Consider the following 15,252-nt stretch of genomic DNA (forward strand, 5'->3'; position numbering starts at 1 on the left):
TGAGTAGAAAAAAAGGTAATGCTCTATCAATTTGACTCCCCTAAATTAGACTGTAATTAACTGCAGAGGGTAGGGACCATATCTGTACCTTGTAGAGAAGCAGTGTGGCTCAGTGGAAAGAGCCAGGGCTTGGGAGTCAGAAGTCATGGATTCCAATCCCAGCTCTGCCAATTGTCAGCTGTGTGACTTTAGGTAAGTCACTTCACTTCTCTGGTCCTCAGTTCCCTCATCTGTAAAATGGGGATTAAGATTGTGAGCCCCACATGGGACAACCTGATCACCTTGTATCCTCCCCAGCACTTAGGACAGTGTTTTGCACATAGTAAGTGCTTAACAAATACCCAAATAATAATAATAATAATAATAATAATAATTATTATTATTATTATTATTATTATTATTATTAAATGTATGCTCCCTGGCACCCAATCCAATGGTTTGCATCCAATAGGCCTTCAATTTTTGCTAATGACTGAATTCACACTGGTGTGGCTCAGTGGAAAGAGCCCGGGTTTAAGAGTCAGAGGTCATGAGTTCTAATCCTGGCTCCGCCACTTGTCAGCTGTGTGACTTTGGGCAAGTTACTTAACTTCTCTGTGCCTCAGTTACCTCATCAGTAAAATGGGGATTAAAGATTGTGAGCCCCACGTGGGACAACCTGATTACTTTGCATCTCCCTCAGCGCTTAGAACAGTGGTTGGCACATAGTAATCGCTTAACATATACCACCATCATCATGATCACCATCATCATTCAAGGGTAAGAAGTGGGAAAAAATAGGCCTAAAGCAGAAACTAGTGTTGTCTAGTGGAAGGAACATGGGCCTAGCAGTCAGAGGCCCTGTGTTCTAATCCTGGCTCCACAAATTGTCTGCTGGGTGATCTTGGGCAAGTCATTTTACCTTTCTATGCCTCAGTTTCCTCATCTACAAAAAAGGGATAATAATCAATCAATCAATCAATCATATTTATTGAGCACTTACTGTGTGCAGAGCACTGTACTAAGGGCTTGGGAAGTACAAGTTGGCAACATACAGAGACAGTCCCTACCCAACAGTGGGCTCACAGTCTAGAAGTCTCAACTAATAATAATAACAGTCTAATAATAATGATGATAATAATAATAATAACAACTATGTTATTGTTAAGCACTTACTATGTGCCAGGCACTGTACTAAGTGCTGGAGTGGATACAAGCATATTAAGTTGGACACAGTCCCTGTCCCATGTGGGGCTCACAGTCTCGATCCCCATTTTACAGGTGAGGGAAATGAAGCACAGAGAAGTAAAGTGACTTGCCCAAGGTCACCCAGTAGGCAAGTGGTGGAGTCAGGATTAGAACCCATCACCTTCTGACTCAGTATCTGTTCTCTGTAGACCGTGATCCCCATGCGGGGCCTGGTTATCTTTAATCTACTAGAGCATTTAGTACAGTGCAGGACACACAAAAAGGCTTAATATTAATAATAACAATAATAATAACAATAATAACAATAATAATAATAATAATAATAAAATATTAATACATTATATGATCAGGCTTGGAATTGCTATCCCCCAAAATGAAGTCGTAGTATATTGCATAAAATAAGAAACTGTTGTCTGAACCCACCAAAACAGTCAGTTACTTCTTGGAGGAGTAAAAAGCATGAATAAGCATATTTCTTGGGAAATAAATTGAGGTGATCAGATGCACATGTATGTAAAGTTACTGGGTGAAAAGACCATGATCCTGGGAGTCAGAGGATCTGGGTTCTAATCCTTACTCTGCCATTTGCCTGCTGTGGGACCTCGGGCTAGTCACTTGACTTGTCTGTTTCTCAATATTCTCATCTGTAAAATGAGAATTCAATATCAGTTCATTCATTCATTCAATCGTATTTACTGAGCGCTTACTGTGTGCAGAGCACTGTACTAATCGCTTGGGAAGTACAAGTCGGCAACATAACTAGTACTAGAACAACTGTTTAGACTGTAAATCACACTTGGGACAGAATCTATGCGCAACCTGATTATCTTGTATCTACCCCAGCAGCCTAAGTAGGAGGGAGAACAGGGATTGAATCTCCATTTTGCATATGTGGGAATAGAGGCACAGAGAAGCTACTTGACTTATCCAAGGTCACACAGCAGACAAGTGGTAGAGCTAGGATTAGAACCCAGGTCCTCCGTCTCCCCAGCCTGTGCTCTTTCCAGGAGGCAGTGCGGCTTCCCTTCAAATTCGCAATGAAATGATACAGTTCAACTTCTGGAAAATATTCTGGCACCAAGTCCGACTATGCATCACTACTTGCGTTATATAGTATAGATAGGCATACCTCAGGATATGGCTACAGCATGTTTCTTGATATTACGGCTGTACCGTAGGGTATATTTCCCCTTAGACTAAGATGTAATTATTAGGTTCTCTTCCAAAATCAACCTAACATGACCACCAATCCCTTCAGGTGAGTGAAAATTACACTTTGGATCACTTCCCACTTTCAGGACTTCAGGGCCTTTTTGATCCTCACACTCCCTCATAATAATAATAATAACAATAATAATAATAATGGCATTTATTAAGTGCTTACTATGTGCAAAGCACTGTTCTAAGTGCTGGGGAGGTTACAAGGTGATCAGGTGGTCCCACAGGGGGCTCACAGTCTTAATCCCCATTTTACAGATGAGCTAACTGAGGCACAGAGAAGTTAAGTGACTTGCCTAAAGTCACACAGCTGACAATTGGCAGAGCTGGAATTTGAACTCATGACCTCTGACTCCAAAGCCCGGGCTCTTTCCACTGAGCCATGCTGCTTCTCTAAACATGCCCTCCTCTCCCCAGTCTCCCAGACCTACTCCATCTTTCCCAGTACATTCTTTTGGAAGGCCGAAATCATATCCACCACTCTTTCTGACATTCTCCACATTCTGGACTGCGAGCCCGTTGTTGGGTAGGGACCGTCTCTATATGCTGCTTACTTGTACTTCCCAAGGGCTTACTACAGTGCTCTGCACACAGTAAGCGCTCAATAAACACGATTGAGTGAATGAATGAATGAATGAATGAATTCTATCTGCATTGTGTGAAGAACATACCCTAACAGCAGTCTATCCTAAACGCAGAGTCAAAATACATGTTCTAGGTTTCTCTTTTAGAATCTGCCCCTTACAGAACCTTACAGATAATAATAATAATAATGATGGCATTTATTAAGCGCTTACTATGTGCAAAGCACTGTTCTAAGTGCTGGGGAGGTTACAAAGTGATCGGGTTTTCCCACGGGGGGCTCACAGTCTTAATCCCCATTTTACAGATGAGGGAACTGAGGCCCAGAGAAGTGAAGTGACTTGCCCAAAGTCACACAGCTGACAATTGGTGGAGCCGGGATTTGAACCCATGATCTCTGACTCCAAAGCCCAGGCTCTTTCCACTGAGCCACGCTGATTCTCATACTGAGCCACGCTGCTTCTCATACTGAGCCACGCTGCTTCTCGTAAGTGAAAATGACACCGAGCATCAATCAATCATATTTATTGAGCCCTACTGAGTGCAGAGCACTGTAGTGTGCTTAGAAAGGTACAATATAACAGAGTTGACAGACCCAGTGGCTTCCCACAGGGAGCTTAAGCTTCATAGCTGCTCTTAATTGATCTTTTTATGGTATTTGCTAAACTCTTACCATGTAGCAGGCACTGTACTATGTGCTGCGGTACATCCAAGTCCATCAGGTTGGATACAGTCCCCTACTTCAGCTGCACTCAATCTGTGTCCCTAAATGCCCCTCCTTTGAAAGATCGGGTAAGGTAACCATCTGAAGCAAACTAGCCAGCTCTTCCGTGTGACCTTCAAAAAAGGTTCGTCATTCATTCATTCATTCAATCGTACTTATTGAGCATTTACTGTGTGCGGAGCACAGTACTAAGCGCTTGGGAAGTACAAGTTGGCAACATGTAGAGATGGTCCCTAACCAACAGTGGGCTCACAGTCTAGAAATCTAAAGAGATTGATAATACATATATCAACTGGCAACAATGCACTGATTTCATATCGGAAAGTCTATAGATTTTTCATGTGAAATTGCCAAGGCGGCCCATGACATCATGGAATTTGGATTCACTCCATTTATTCACCCTTCCCTCTGCCCCGCAGCACATACATACATATCCATAGATTATTTATCTTTTTTATATATTTATATTAATGCCTGTCTCCTCCTCTAGACTGTAAACTCATTGTGGGCAGGGAACATGTCTATCAACTCTGTTATATTGTACTAGAACGTGAGCCCATTGTAGGCGGGGATTGCCACTCTTTATTGCTGTATTGTACTTTCCAACCGCTCAGTACAGTGCTCTACACAGAGTAAAGTAGGGAGAATGGGGGACTTTCAGATATGAAATGGGAGGGAATTCTAGGCAGGAACAAGGGAAGGAGAAAACGGTTGATGTGGGATAAATGAGAGGGAGAAACCATGCCTAGCTTTGTACTGGAGCAAATAATAATGATAATAATGATGGTACTTGTTAAGCGCTTACTATGTGCAAAGCACTGTTCTAAGCGCTGGGGGGATACAAGGTGATCAGGTTGTCCCATGTGGGGCTCACAGTCAATCCCCATTTTACAGATGAGGGAACTGAGGCAGAGAGAAGTTAAGTGACTTGCCCAAAGTCGCACAGCTGACAATTGGCAGAGCCGGAATTTGAACCCACGACCTCTGACTCCAAAGCCCGTGTTCTTTCCACTGAGCCATGCTGCTTCTCAAAGTGGGCAGTCTGGGTTGAAGTGGGAGAGGAGTGAGTCTAAGCAGAAGGGAAAGAGAGAGAAAGGATTGACTACCGTAAGGATGTGGTGAATAATAGTTGTTGTTTCTAAATCATACCTATACATGTATAATATTGATGGTATTTGTTAAGCGCTTATTATGTACCATGCACCGTTCAAAGCGCTGGGGTAGATACAAGGTAATCAGGTTGTCCCATGTGGGGATCAAAGTTTTCATCCCCATTTAACAGATGAGGGAACTGAGGCACAAAGAAGTTGAGTGGCTTTCCCAAGGGTCACACAGCAGACAAGTGGTGGAGCTAAGATTAAAACGTACATTCTCTGATTCCTAAACCCGGGCTCTTTCCCCTAAGCCATGCTGCTTCTCTTGCTTCTCTATACATGCATATATACATATACATATATATATCTATATATCTATATATATATATGCACACACACATATATATACACACATACATATATATATTATATATGTAGGTGTATATATATATATATATATACTTTGTTCCACACATGGGACAACCTGATTACCTTGCATCTACCCCAGCGCTTTGAACGGTGCATGGTACATAATAAGCGCTTAACAAATACCATCAATATTATACACGTGTAGATATGATTTAGGAACAACAACCATTATACATACATATTCATTCAATCATATTTATTGAGTGCTTATTGTGTGAAGAGTACTAAGCTGTACTGTACTAAGCTCTTGGGAAGTACAAGTTAGCAACAGATAGAGATGGTCCCTACCCAACAACGGGCTCACAGTCTAGAAGTCTAAGTTAATACACAGCATGGCTCAGTGGAAAGAGCCCGGGTTTGGGAGTCAGAGGTCCTGGGTTCTAATCCTGGCTCCACCACCTGTCAGCTGTGTGACTTTGGGCAAGTCACTTAATTTCTCTGTGCCTCAGTTATCTCATCTGTAAAATGGAGAGTAAGTCTGTGAGCCCCCCGTGGGACAACCTGATCACCTTGTATCCTCTCCAGTGCTTAGAACAGTGCTTGGCACATCGTAAGCACTTAAAAAATACCATTATTATTATTATTATTATTATTATTATTATTATTATTATTATTACACACATGCACATTTATGTATATATACATATATAGAGATGTGTATGCATATATGATCATATATTATATACATATGATTTAGACAACAACAGCAACAATTGCCCTCTACTCCACCCTTTCTTCAATGGGACTGACAGTCTAACAGATACATGGGAAGCAGCATAGACTAGTGGATAGAACCCGGGCTTGGGAGTCAGAGGTCATGGGTTCTAATCCCAGCTCCCCCACTTGTCCACTCTGTGACTTTGGTCAACTCACTTCACTTCTCTGGGCCTCAGTTACCTCATCTGTAAAATGGGAATTAAGAATGTGAGCCCCCCACCCCCCGGGACAACCTGATTACCTTGAATCCCCCCCAGCACTTAGAACAATGCTTGGCACATAGTAAGTGCTTAACCAATACCATCATTAGAAAAGCAGCGTGGCTCAGTGGAAAGAGCCCGGGCTTTGGAGTCAGAGGTCATGGGTTCTTATCCCGACTCCGCCGCCTGTCAGCTGTGTGACTTTGGGCAAGTCACTTCACTTCTCTGGGCCCCAGTTACCTCATCTGTAAAATGGGGATTAAGACTGTGAGTCCCCCGTGGGACAACCTGATTACCTTGTAACCTCCCCAGCACTTAGAACAGTGCTTTGCACATAGTCAGCACTTAATAAATGCCATCAATATTATATATACTCAGACTATAAGCCCCACATGAGATGGGGACTTTGATATGATGGCAATGTAGCCACCAAGCACTTTGCACAGTGCTGAGCACATAGCACTTAGTCAATAATCACAGTGATTTCTTATTTATGACAACATCTACCCAAGTCTCATATCCCCATCCTCCGGTCCCCGCTACTGGGACAGAAATTGGAAGTGGTTTACCCCATGGCTTCCTCATGGTTCCAGATTGTAAGAGGAGATATATTAAGAACAGCCTGTCTCCCTGCTCAAAGCGCAGGGGCTAAAGGATTAGATACTTGATTTGTACTTCCCAAGCGCTTAGTACAGTGCTCTGCACATAGTAAGTGCTCAATAAATATGATTGAATGAATGAATACTTGAAATACTGTAAATAAAAGGATATTTGAACATTTAATAGCTAGATACGCTAAGTTTGGCTGTAGAAAGAAGCAGCGTGGCTCAGTGGAAAAGAGCCCGGGCTTTGGAGTCAGAGGTCATGGGTTTAAATCCCAGCTCTGCCAATTGTCAGCTGTGTGACTTTGAGCAAGTCACTTCAGTTCTCTGTGCCTCAGTTCCCTCAAATGTAAAATGGGGATTAAGACTGTGAGCCCATCGTGAGACAACCTGATCACCTTGTAACCTCCCCAGCACTTAGAACACTGCTTTGCAAATAGTAAGAACTTAATAAATGCCATTATTTTTATTATTACTACAAAGCAGGATGCATGTTTCTCTTCTGCTGGGTAGTAAATCCAAGTCAAATATAATTACTGTATGAGGCGCAACAAGCGGAATTAAGTTATTCCCTGAAAAAATGTTCGTGGGGAAAGCAGATCTGATTTCTGGATGAATAATCTAAAGGTGTCAGGAATTCCTTAAGCAACTGTCATTTAAATGCATATTTTTAGAAGAGCTTTCAATGGAAAAAAAATTTCACTCTACTGCAGTGTCCGCCTAAAATGGGGATTGTATATACCAACTGTATTGTCTTTCCTTAGCACCGTCCTCTGCACACAGTAAGCACTCAATAAATAGCACAGATCAAATGATAATCACTGCCTTTGAGAATTAAACACAGAGTACTTGGCACTTAGTACAGTCCTCTATATACAGTAGGCAGTCAGTAAGTACCATCATTAATCATTATCAATGATTATGATTATCTTGATAATCATTATCAAGAATTAGACACAATCCCTGACCTTCTATTGGCTTACATTCCAAGAACCACGGCAAGTCCTTGCCAAGGAAGCAAGGGATTGCCATCGAAGTAGGGAATCTAACATTATTCTTGCAATTCCCACTGTAACTGTCCAGTAATTTTCTGGTCCTGATTTTTGCTTCTAATAACAGTACCGATGAGTTTGGATTTATACCAAATAATAATCACAGACCTCAGGTTGGTCCAAATTTTACCTCGATCAAATGTCGCAACAAATAGCTGAGATGAGAGGTAAGGATTATATGTTTGCTGTCAATGGGTGACCATTAAGAATTTATTTTCGGCTGAACGAGCCAGGGAAATGTAATTAAACACATGGCTGATAACTATATCCAAGTGTGCTGCTCAGAGGAAGGATAGATACTTAAAGGCACTGTTATTACATATCTTTTGTTGGAAACTGTATACACTTCACAATTTTGAACCTCTTGTGTGTTTCCTCATATTTTCAATCAAATTATTACATACTAGAAATATGCATAAGGGAAATTATTCTACACATTTTATGGTGTGCTGTTGCTTGTAGCAGTAATTGAAGTACCTTTTCCACTTATGAAAGTACTAATTTTATTTGTTTTTATTGCTTTTCTAGATGCAATTATTTATTTAGTGTGCTTTGGCTTTATTAAATTATTTTTACTATAGGAGCATCATAAAAATGTATGAAAACAACACATCAGCCCAGTCAGCCCAGTGACCTGTATTGAGAAATCTAGTGTTATTTTTCATATCCAAACATAATGGAATAAAGTAAGAATAAACAGATAATCTACACCCCAAAACAATGCAATTTTGAAATAACATAATAAAACACCTGGACAATATGATTTCATAAATCTTGGTTCTAAAATTTACAGGAGTTGGGTGTTAGGTGGCTATTTTAGGACATATGGTATTTCTAAATAAAAACATTATAACATCAAATATAATTAAACCGAAAAAAAAACACCCGATGCCAACAGGTTTTTAGTTGGGTCTTGAGAAATTGAGTTTGCGAAACCTATGTAAATATTTGTGACAGAGCAAGCAAAGCAAAACTGCTTCTAACCTAAGACGTTTCCATAACTTTAAAATTCTGCAGCGATCAGCCCTCATTTGTAAGGTTATTTTCTGGCTTCAGGCCCTAAATCAGCGGCTAGTTTCAGTATTAGAATATTATTCCATTCTAGTGTGGCTAGGCAGCTTAGTCTGCATTACTAATACTGTAGGCACGATTGCAGTTTTTCAACAGAATAAGACTTATTTCCCTCCCCACGCCCCTTTCAAACCGTATTTTAAAGGAAAGAAAAAATTCACTGCCTAGATGACATTTTCTGCTACATCAAAAACTCGGTGATACAACGAAGCCAGTTATCGACTAGAAACATCCCCAAGGAATAGTGAACCTCAACAAGAATGATTCTTTTGAAGAAGAACCAGAAAGCGAGACTGACTTTTGACAATTCGAAGCCATGAAAAATTCCCAGAGCAGGTGTCTGTTCAAGTTTCCCACCTGACAGTCCAGGAGTATTTTGCTGGATCTGATCGAGTTCAAAAGATTATTAGCAAATTCTTAATGGACGAATTGGTTCCTTCCCTTGTTTCACTTGATTTCCACCTAATTCTGCTGAATTGAGGGTGGCTTGCTAGATAGAAGTCCCTAATTGGTGGCTTAGTACGAGTGCTTAGAACTATACTAAGCTCTCAATATAAATGATTGATTAATTGATTAGCCTGCTGTTCCCCCCTCCTTTTCTCCACCTCTTCACTTCTATATATAGACAAAAAGCATAGGGGCTTGTAAAAAACTTCCAACCAAACGATTTTGTCCTGGTGGAAGTGTTTGCCTCATTCAACTCAGCCTGAACAAGACAACTGAACAGCTAATGAAACCAGATTGGGAGTCTCAAGGAGTTGTAGACATTTGGGGAAAATATGTTTGGAGTCAGACAGACTGAAATCAACAGTGAAGGGTTCCTTTCATTGATGCAGCAGGCATGCATAGTCCACATTGCATCTCCACAAAGCTGTGATAATGATAGTAATAATAATAAGAAGAATAGCAATGATGATTGTGGTATTTGTGAAACACCTACTATATGCCGAGTACTGTGTTTTTGGAGAGCCCACTGTGGTGTTTACCCAGTGCCTGGTTTTATATGTTTGCACAGTTGATGCTATTGATGCCTATTTGTTTTGTTTTGTTGTCTGTCTCCCCCAACCTTGTAGGCCGTGAGCCCGTTGTTGGGTAGGGATTGTCTCTATCTGTTGCCAACTTGTACTTTCCAAGCGCTTAGTACAGTGCCCTGCACACAGTGAGCGCTCAATAAATACTATTGAATGAATGAACAACCGTTTCTTACACAAAGTGATGCTGCAACCACGCAAAGCGTTCACTTGCTCACTTCATTCATTCCCTGCCTCCCAGCCCCACAGCACTTATGTACATATCTGTAATTTATTTATTTGTATTAGTGTCTGTCTCTCCCTCTAGAATGTAAGTTCATTGCGGGCAGGGAATATGTCTGTTTATGGTTATATGGTACTCTTCCAAGCACTTAGTACAGGGCTGTGCACACAGTAAGGGCTCACTATAAACTATTGAATAAAAGTAGAATATTTTCTAATTCCTTTGTCATGTTCTAAGCACAGGGAATAGTGAAAATCTACATTCTGGCAGTCAAGTGAATCACTAAAAAGAATGAATTTTCTGGCCTAGTGGAGCTAGAGTGGGTCTGGAAAGGCAAGGAGAACTTGGTTCTAAACCCAGCTTGGATACATACGTGCTGTGTAATCTCGAGTAACTCTTTCAACCTTTCTATTCTCCAGATCCTTCTTCTTTAAAATGGGAATAAAATTCTTACTGTCACCCTTCTAAGACTGTGAGGCCCATTTGGGGCAGACATTGGACCTTTTCAAGATTGTCTTATATAAATCCCAGTGTAAAGCACATACCAAACACGTAATAAGTGTGATGATATTATTATTCTTGGCAGAAATCTTGGTTGTAGAATAATACACTCACTAATACCATAAAACATGGCACACAGTTCTGTCACAACACATATTTTCACTCTACTTTTGGGCTAGAATATTGTTCTGGAATTAGGGAGCTTTCAAGCCTACAAAATGAGTCTACCTGCATACACCACAGTGCAGTTTCAGGAAGAAACGATGCAGTGTCAGGTATGGTGAATGTTACAACACACTCTTTCCATGATACACATCTTCTGTATTATACAACTGGGTGTATATTGATCCTTAAAGTGAAGTAAGGGACAGAAATAGTGATGAAAATCCTCTGCTTCAGTGAAACCAAATGAAGATGAACGTTTGTTAGAAGAGAATTCTCACTGACGAGCTCGGCTCAGTGTGGGCATCAATGCAAATCCAATGAGTTCATCTGGCTTCTCTTATTGGAGTTGGATTTTGTTTTTAGTTTTTAATTTTATGGTTTGGTTTTAGGAATGTTTCAGTCTCCCTGGGGAATGTTTCAAACTGCTGGGGAGGTTACAAGGTGATCAGGTTGTCCCACAGGGGGCTCACAGTCTTAATCCCCACTTTACAGATGAGGTACTGAGGCCCAGAGAAGTTAAGTGACTTGCCCAGAGTCACACAGCTGACAATTGGCAGAGCCAGGGTTTGAACCCATGACTCCAAATCCCATGCTCTTTCCACTGAGCCACACTGCTTCTCTCGGAGTACAATACAACAGAGCTGGTAGACACCTTCCCTGCCCACAGTGAGATTACAATCTAGACATATTGATGTCTGTCTTCCCCTCTAGACTGTAAGCTCATTGTGGGCAGGGAACATGCCTATCAACTCTGCTGTATTTTGACTCTCCCAAGCAGTTAGTACAATTTTCTTCACTTGGTAAGCATTCAATAAATATCACTGATTGAGAGTGGAGGTGGCACTTGTCTGCTGTATTACCTTGGGTAAGTCACTTTACTTCTCTGTACCTCAGTTACCTCATCTATAAAATGGGGATTGAGACTGTGAGCCCCACGTGGGACAGGGATTGTGTCCAACCTGATTTCCCTGTATCTACCCCAGTGCTTAGTACAGTGTCTGGCACACAGTAAGCGCATAATACCATAACTATTATTATTACCTTCACCGCTCACATCACTCATTCACCCATTCAAGCATATTTATTGAGTGCTTACTATGTGCAGAGCACTGTACTAAACACTTGGGAAGTACAAGTCGGCAACATATAGAGACAATCCCTACCCAACAATGGGCTAGAAAGGGGAGATAGACAACAAAACAAAACATGTACCTTCACCTTTGGGGGCATAGACCCATAAGGCAGTCCCCAGTTTGCAGAGTCAGGAATAAAACCCTGGACTTCTAATTCCCAGAGCTACGCTCTTTTTGTTCTTTAATGCTATTTTATTTTATTTTTAAATTCATTCATTCATTCATTCATTCAATCGTATTTATCGAGTGCTTACTGTGTGCAGAGCACTGTACTAAGCGCTTGGGAAGTGCAAGTTGGCAACATATAGATGGTATATTAAATGGTATTTGCCAAGAATTTACTATGTGCCAGACACCCTTCTAAGCCCAAAGTAATCAGGTTGGTCACAGTCCATGTCCCACATGGAGCTCATAGTCTTCATCGCCATTTTACAGATGAGATAACTGAACTGAGACACAGATAAATTAAGTGACTTGTCCAAGGTCACACAGCATACAAGTGGCAGAGCCAAAACTAGAACCCGAGTCCTAGGCCTGTGCTCTATCCACTTGGCCATGCTGTATCTTTATTTTTGAGACTACGCATGAGTAGGGCTGACACCTCAAACTTAACAAGTCCAAAACAGGACTCCTCATTGCCTTACTCAAACTTTGTCCTGCTGCTGGCTTTCTCATCACTACCCAATTCAATTGTATTTATTCAGCTCTTACTGTGTGGAAAGCACTGTACTAAGCGCTTGGGAGAGTACAATATAACATCAGACACTGCAGTCAATCCCGCCCTCCTCCCTGTTTTAGAAGCCCATAAAGCCCACACTTTCCATCTGTCAGGAAATTCTGTCAGTTCTATTTTTCCAACATCCCTAAATTTTGACCTTTCTTCGCCATCCAAACCATTACCACACTGACCCAAGCACTTTTCATATTCATTCATTCATTCAATCGTATTTATTGAGTGCTTACTGTGTGCAGAGCACTGTTCTAAAAGCTTGGGAAGTCCAAGTTGGCACCATATAGAGATGGTCCCTACCCAACAAGGGGCTCACAGTCTAGAAGGGGGAAACAGACAACAAAACTAAACATGTGGACAGGCATCAAGTTGTCAGAACAAATAGAATTTCATATCCCAATGCAACTACTGCATTGGCCTCCTCGTTGATCTCCCTGCCTCTCCCCTCTCTAGTCCATACTTCACTCTCCTTCTTGAATCACATCTCTAAAAAACAACATTCAGTCCACAACATCCCACTCCTCCGAAACCTCCGATGATTGCCCATCCATCTCTGTATCAAATGGCAACTCCTCATCATGGCTTTCAAGACATGCAATCGGATCCCACATTCTTACTTAACCTCACTAATCTCCTACTACAATTCAGCTCTCACACTTTGCTCGTCCACACTGACCTGCTCACTATACTTCAATCTTGTCTGTCTCACCATTGATGCCTCTCCCACATAATAATAATAGTAATAATAATAATAATAATGACATTTACTAAGCACTTACTATGTGCAAAGCACTGTGATGACATTTGTTAAGCGCTTACTATGTGCCAAGCACTGTTCTAAGCGCTGGGGTAGATACAAGGCAATCAGGTTGTCCCATGTGGGGCTTACAATCTTAATCCCCATTTTACAGGTGAGGTAACTGAGGCACAGAGAAGTTAAGTGACTTGCCCAAGGTCACACAGCAGACAAGTGGCAGAGCCAGGATTAGAACACCCGACCTCTGACTCCCAAGCTCGGGCTCTTTCCATAATCCACGCTGCTTCTGCAAAGACCAATACAGGACTAACACATCCTACCACACTATTTACAAATAACGACTGTACTATTGAACTTTCCAAGTGCACTATACTCAGTAGTTGCTCAGTCAATAGATGACAGCTTGGGCAGTTGGACATAAAATGATGAAATAATAATAATGATCTTTTTTTAAGCGCTTACTACATGCCAAGCACTGTCAAACGTGGAGATCGAAAGGACAAAGGGGATTTGGAGGACTGCAAATCTCCTGGACCCACATCTCCAAAGACCAAAATCATCTGTAACGTGTATTGTGTTGTTCATGTTTTGCAGCCAAAAATTACGGAGGAAAATCTAACTTACGCTGAACTGGAGCTGATTAAGCCACACCAAGTGACCAAAGGCAGTCCCACCAATACGGTTTATGCTCAGATCCTCTTTGAAGAAAACAAGCTGTAACCTCACGTCTGTCCGTGCTTTATGTAAATGTTGTATTTAATACTGACCATGCTGTTATTTATGAAATTGCAAAAACAAAGGCCTTATTTTTTTACTGCACTTCTATATTTCCTGGAAACTCTTGCTAGCTTGGTTTAAATGATGGAAGCAGGCACAAAATTAGCCTCTGAAAAATGACGAGGAGAAATACTTACAGATTGAATCCCCTATAAGATGGGTGATTGCTCCAAACTCTCGCCAGTGGTCTTTTTTAAAATCTTTTAGCAAGGAGGATCAGCTTTCTTTTATGTATTTCCTTTTATATATATATCCTGAGCCAGGGCCTCAATGTCTTCTGTGGTACTTTCTAAATGGAGAGACTATATTGCTTACTTTTCCTGTATGCACTGTTCTTAATCCTGTAAGCTACAAGAAGAGGCAATGTTTGATGTTTATTAAAGCATCAGATAGCTGATAAATATTAGTGGTTCTAAGAGGATCAGATAAAGTTGATATAGGATCTGGTAGCTACTAAGGTCATGCTTTAAAAATTTAAAACAATGTCCATTGTTCTGATCACATACAGGAACCTTCCTGAATAACACTCAAAGAACAGACAGCCTTTAAAGTACAGTGCTTTCTAACTGGTGCTGGGTGGTATACTGGTGACATCTGGTTGGATTCTGGCCACGCTGGTCGGCTTTGAGATGTACCTTTACATATTTCATACTGTCACCTTTGATTTCACACGTGTACACGTGTGCCCCCAAGCTTAGGATAGTGCTCACATGTGCAAGATCCTGGGATTTGGGAGCATTGCTGATGAAATCCCATGATGATTTGCTGATGAATTGCTGAATGAGAAGCAGCGTGGCTCAGTGGAAAGAGCCCAGGCTTTGAAGTCAGACGTCGTGGGTTCAAATCCTGGCTCTGCCACTTGCCAGCTGTGTGACTTCGGGCAAGTCACTTAACTTCTCTGGGCCTCAGTTGCCTCATCTGTAAAATGGGGATAAAGACTGTGAGCCCCACGTGGGACAACCTGATCACCTTGTAACCTCCCCAGCACTTAGAACAGTGCTTTGCACATAGTAAGCGCTCAATAAATGCCATCATTGTTATTATTATTATTAAATCGA

The 15,252-nt window shown here is 41.3% G+C and overlaps 1 protein-coding gene across 1 annotated transcript in view; it reads left to right on the forward strand.

The window, feature by feature from the left end:
• Positions 1-15,001, forward strand: part of VSTM4 (V-set and transmembrane domain containing 4) — a 123,317-nt gene extending 108,316 nt beyond the window's left edge. The window contains exon 8 of the mRNA XM_038744133.1: positions 14,012-15,001. Coding sequence (XP_038600061.1) covers positions 14,012-14,137 — 126 coding nt within the window. The 3' untranslated portion in view covers positions 14,138-15,001. The remainder of the gene's footprint in view (positions 1-14,011) is intronic.
• The last annotated feature ends 251 nt before the right edge of the window (positions 15,002-15,252 follow it).

The sequence above is a fragment of the Tachyglossus aculeatus genome, chromosome 3 (genome assembly GCF_015852505.1).
Source record: "Tachyglossus aculeatus isolate mTacAcu1 chromosome 3, mTacAcu1.pri, whole genome shotgun sequence".
NCBI classification, from domain to species: domain Eukaryota; kingdom Metazoa; phylum Chordata; class Mammalia; order Monotremata; family Tachyglossidae; genus Tachyglossus; species Tachyglossus aculeatus.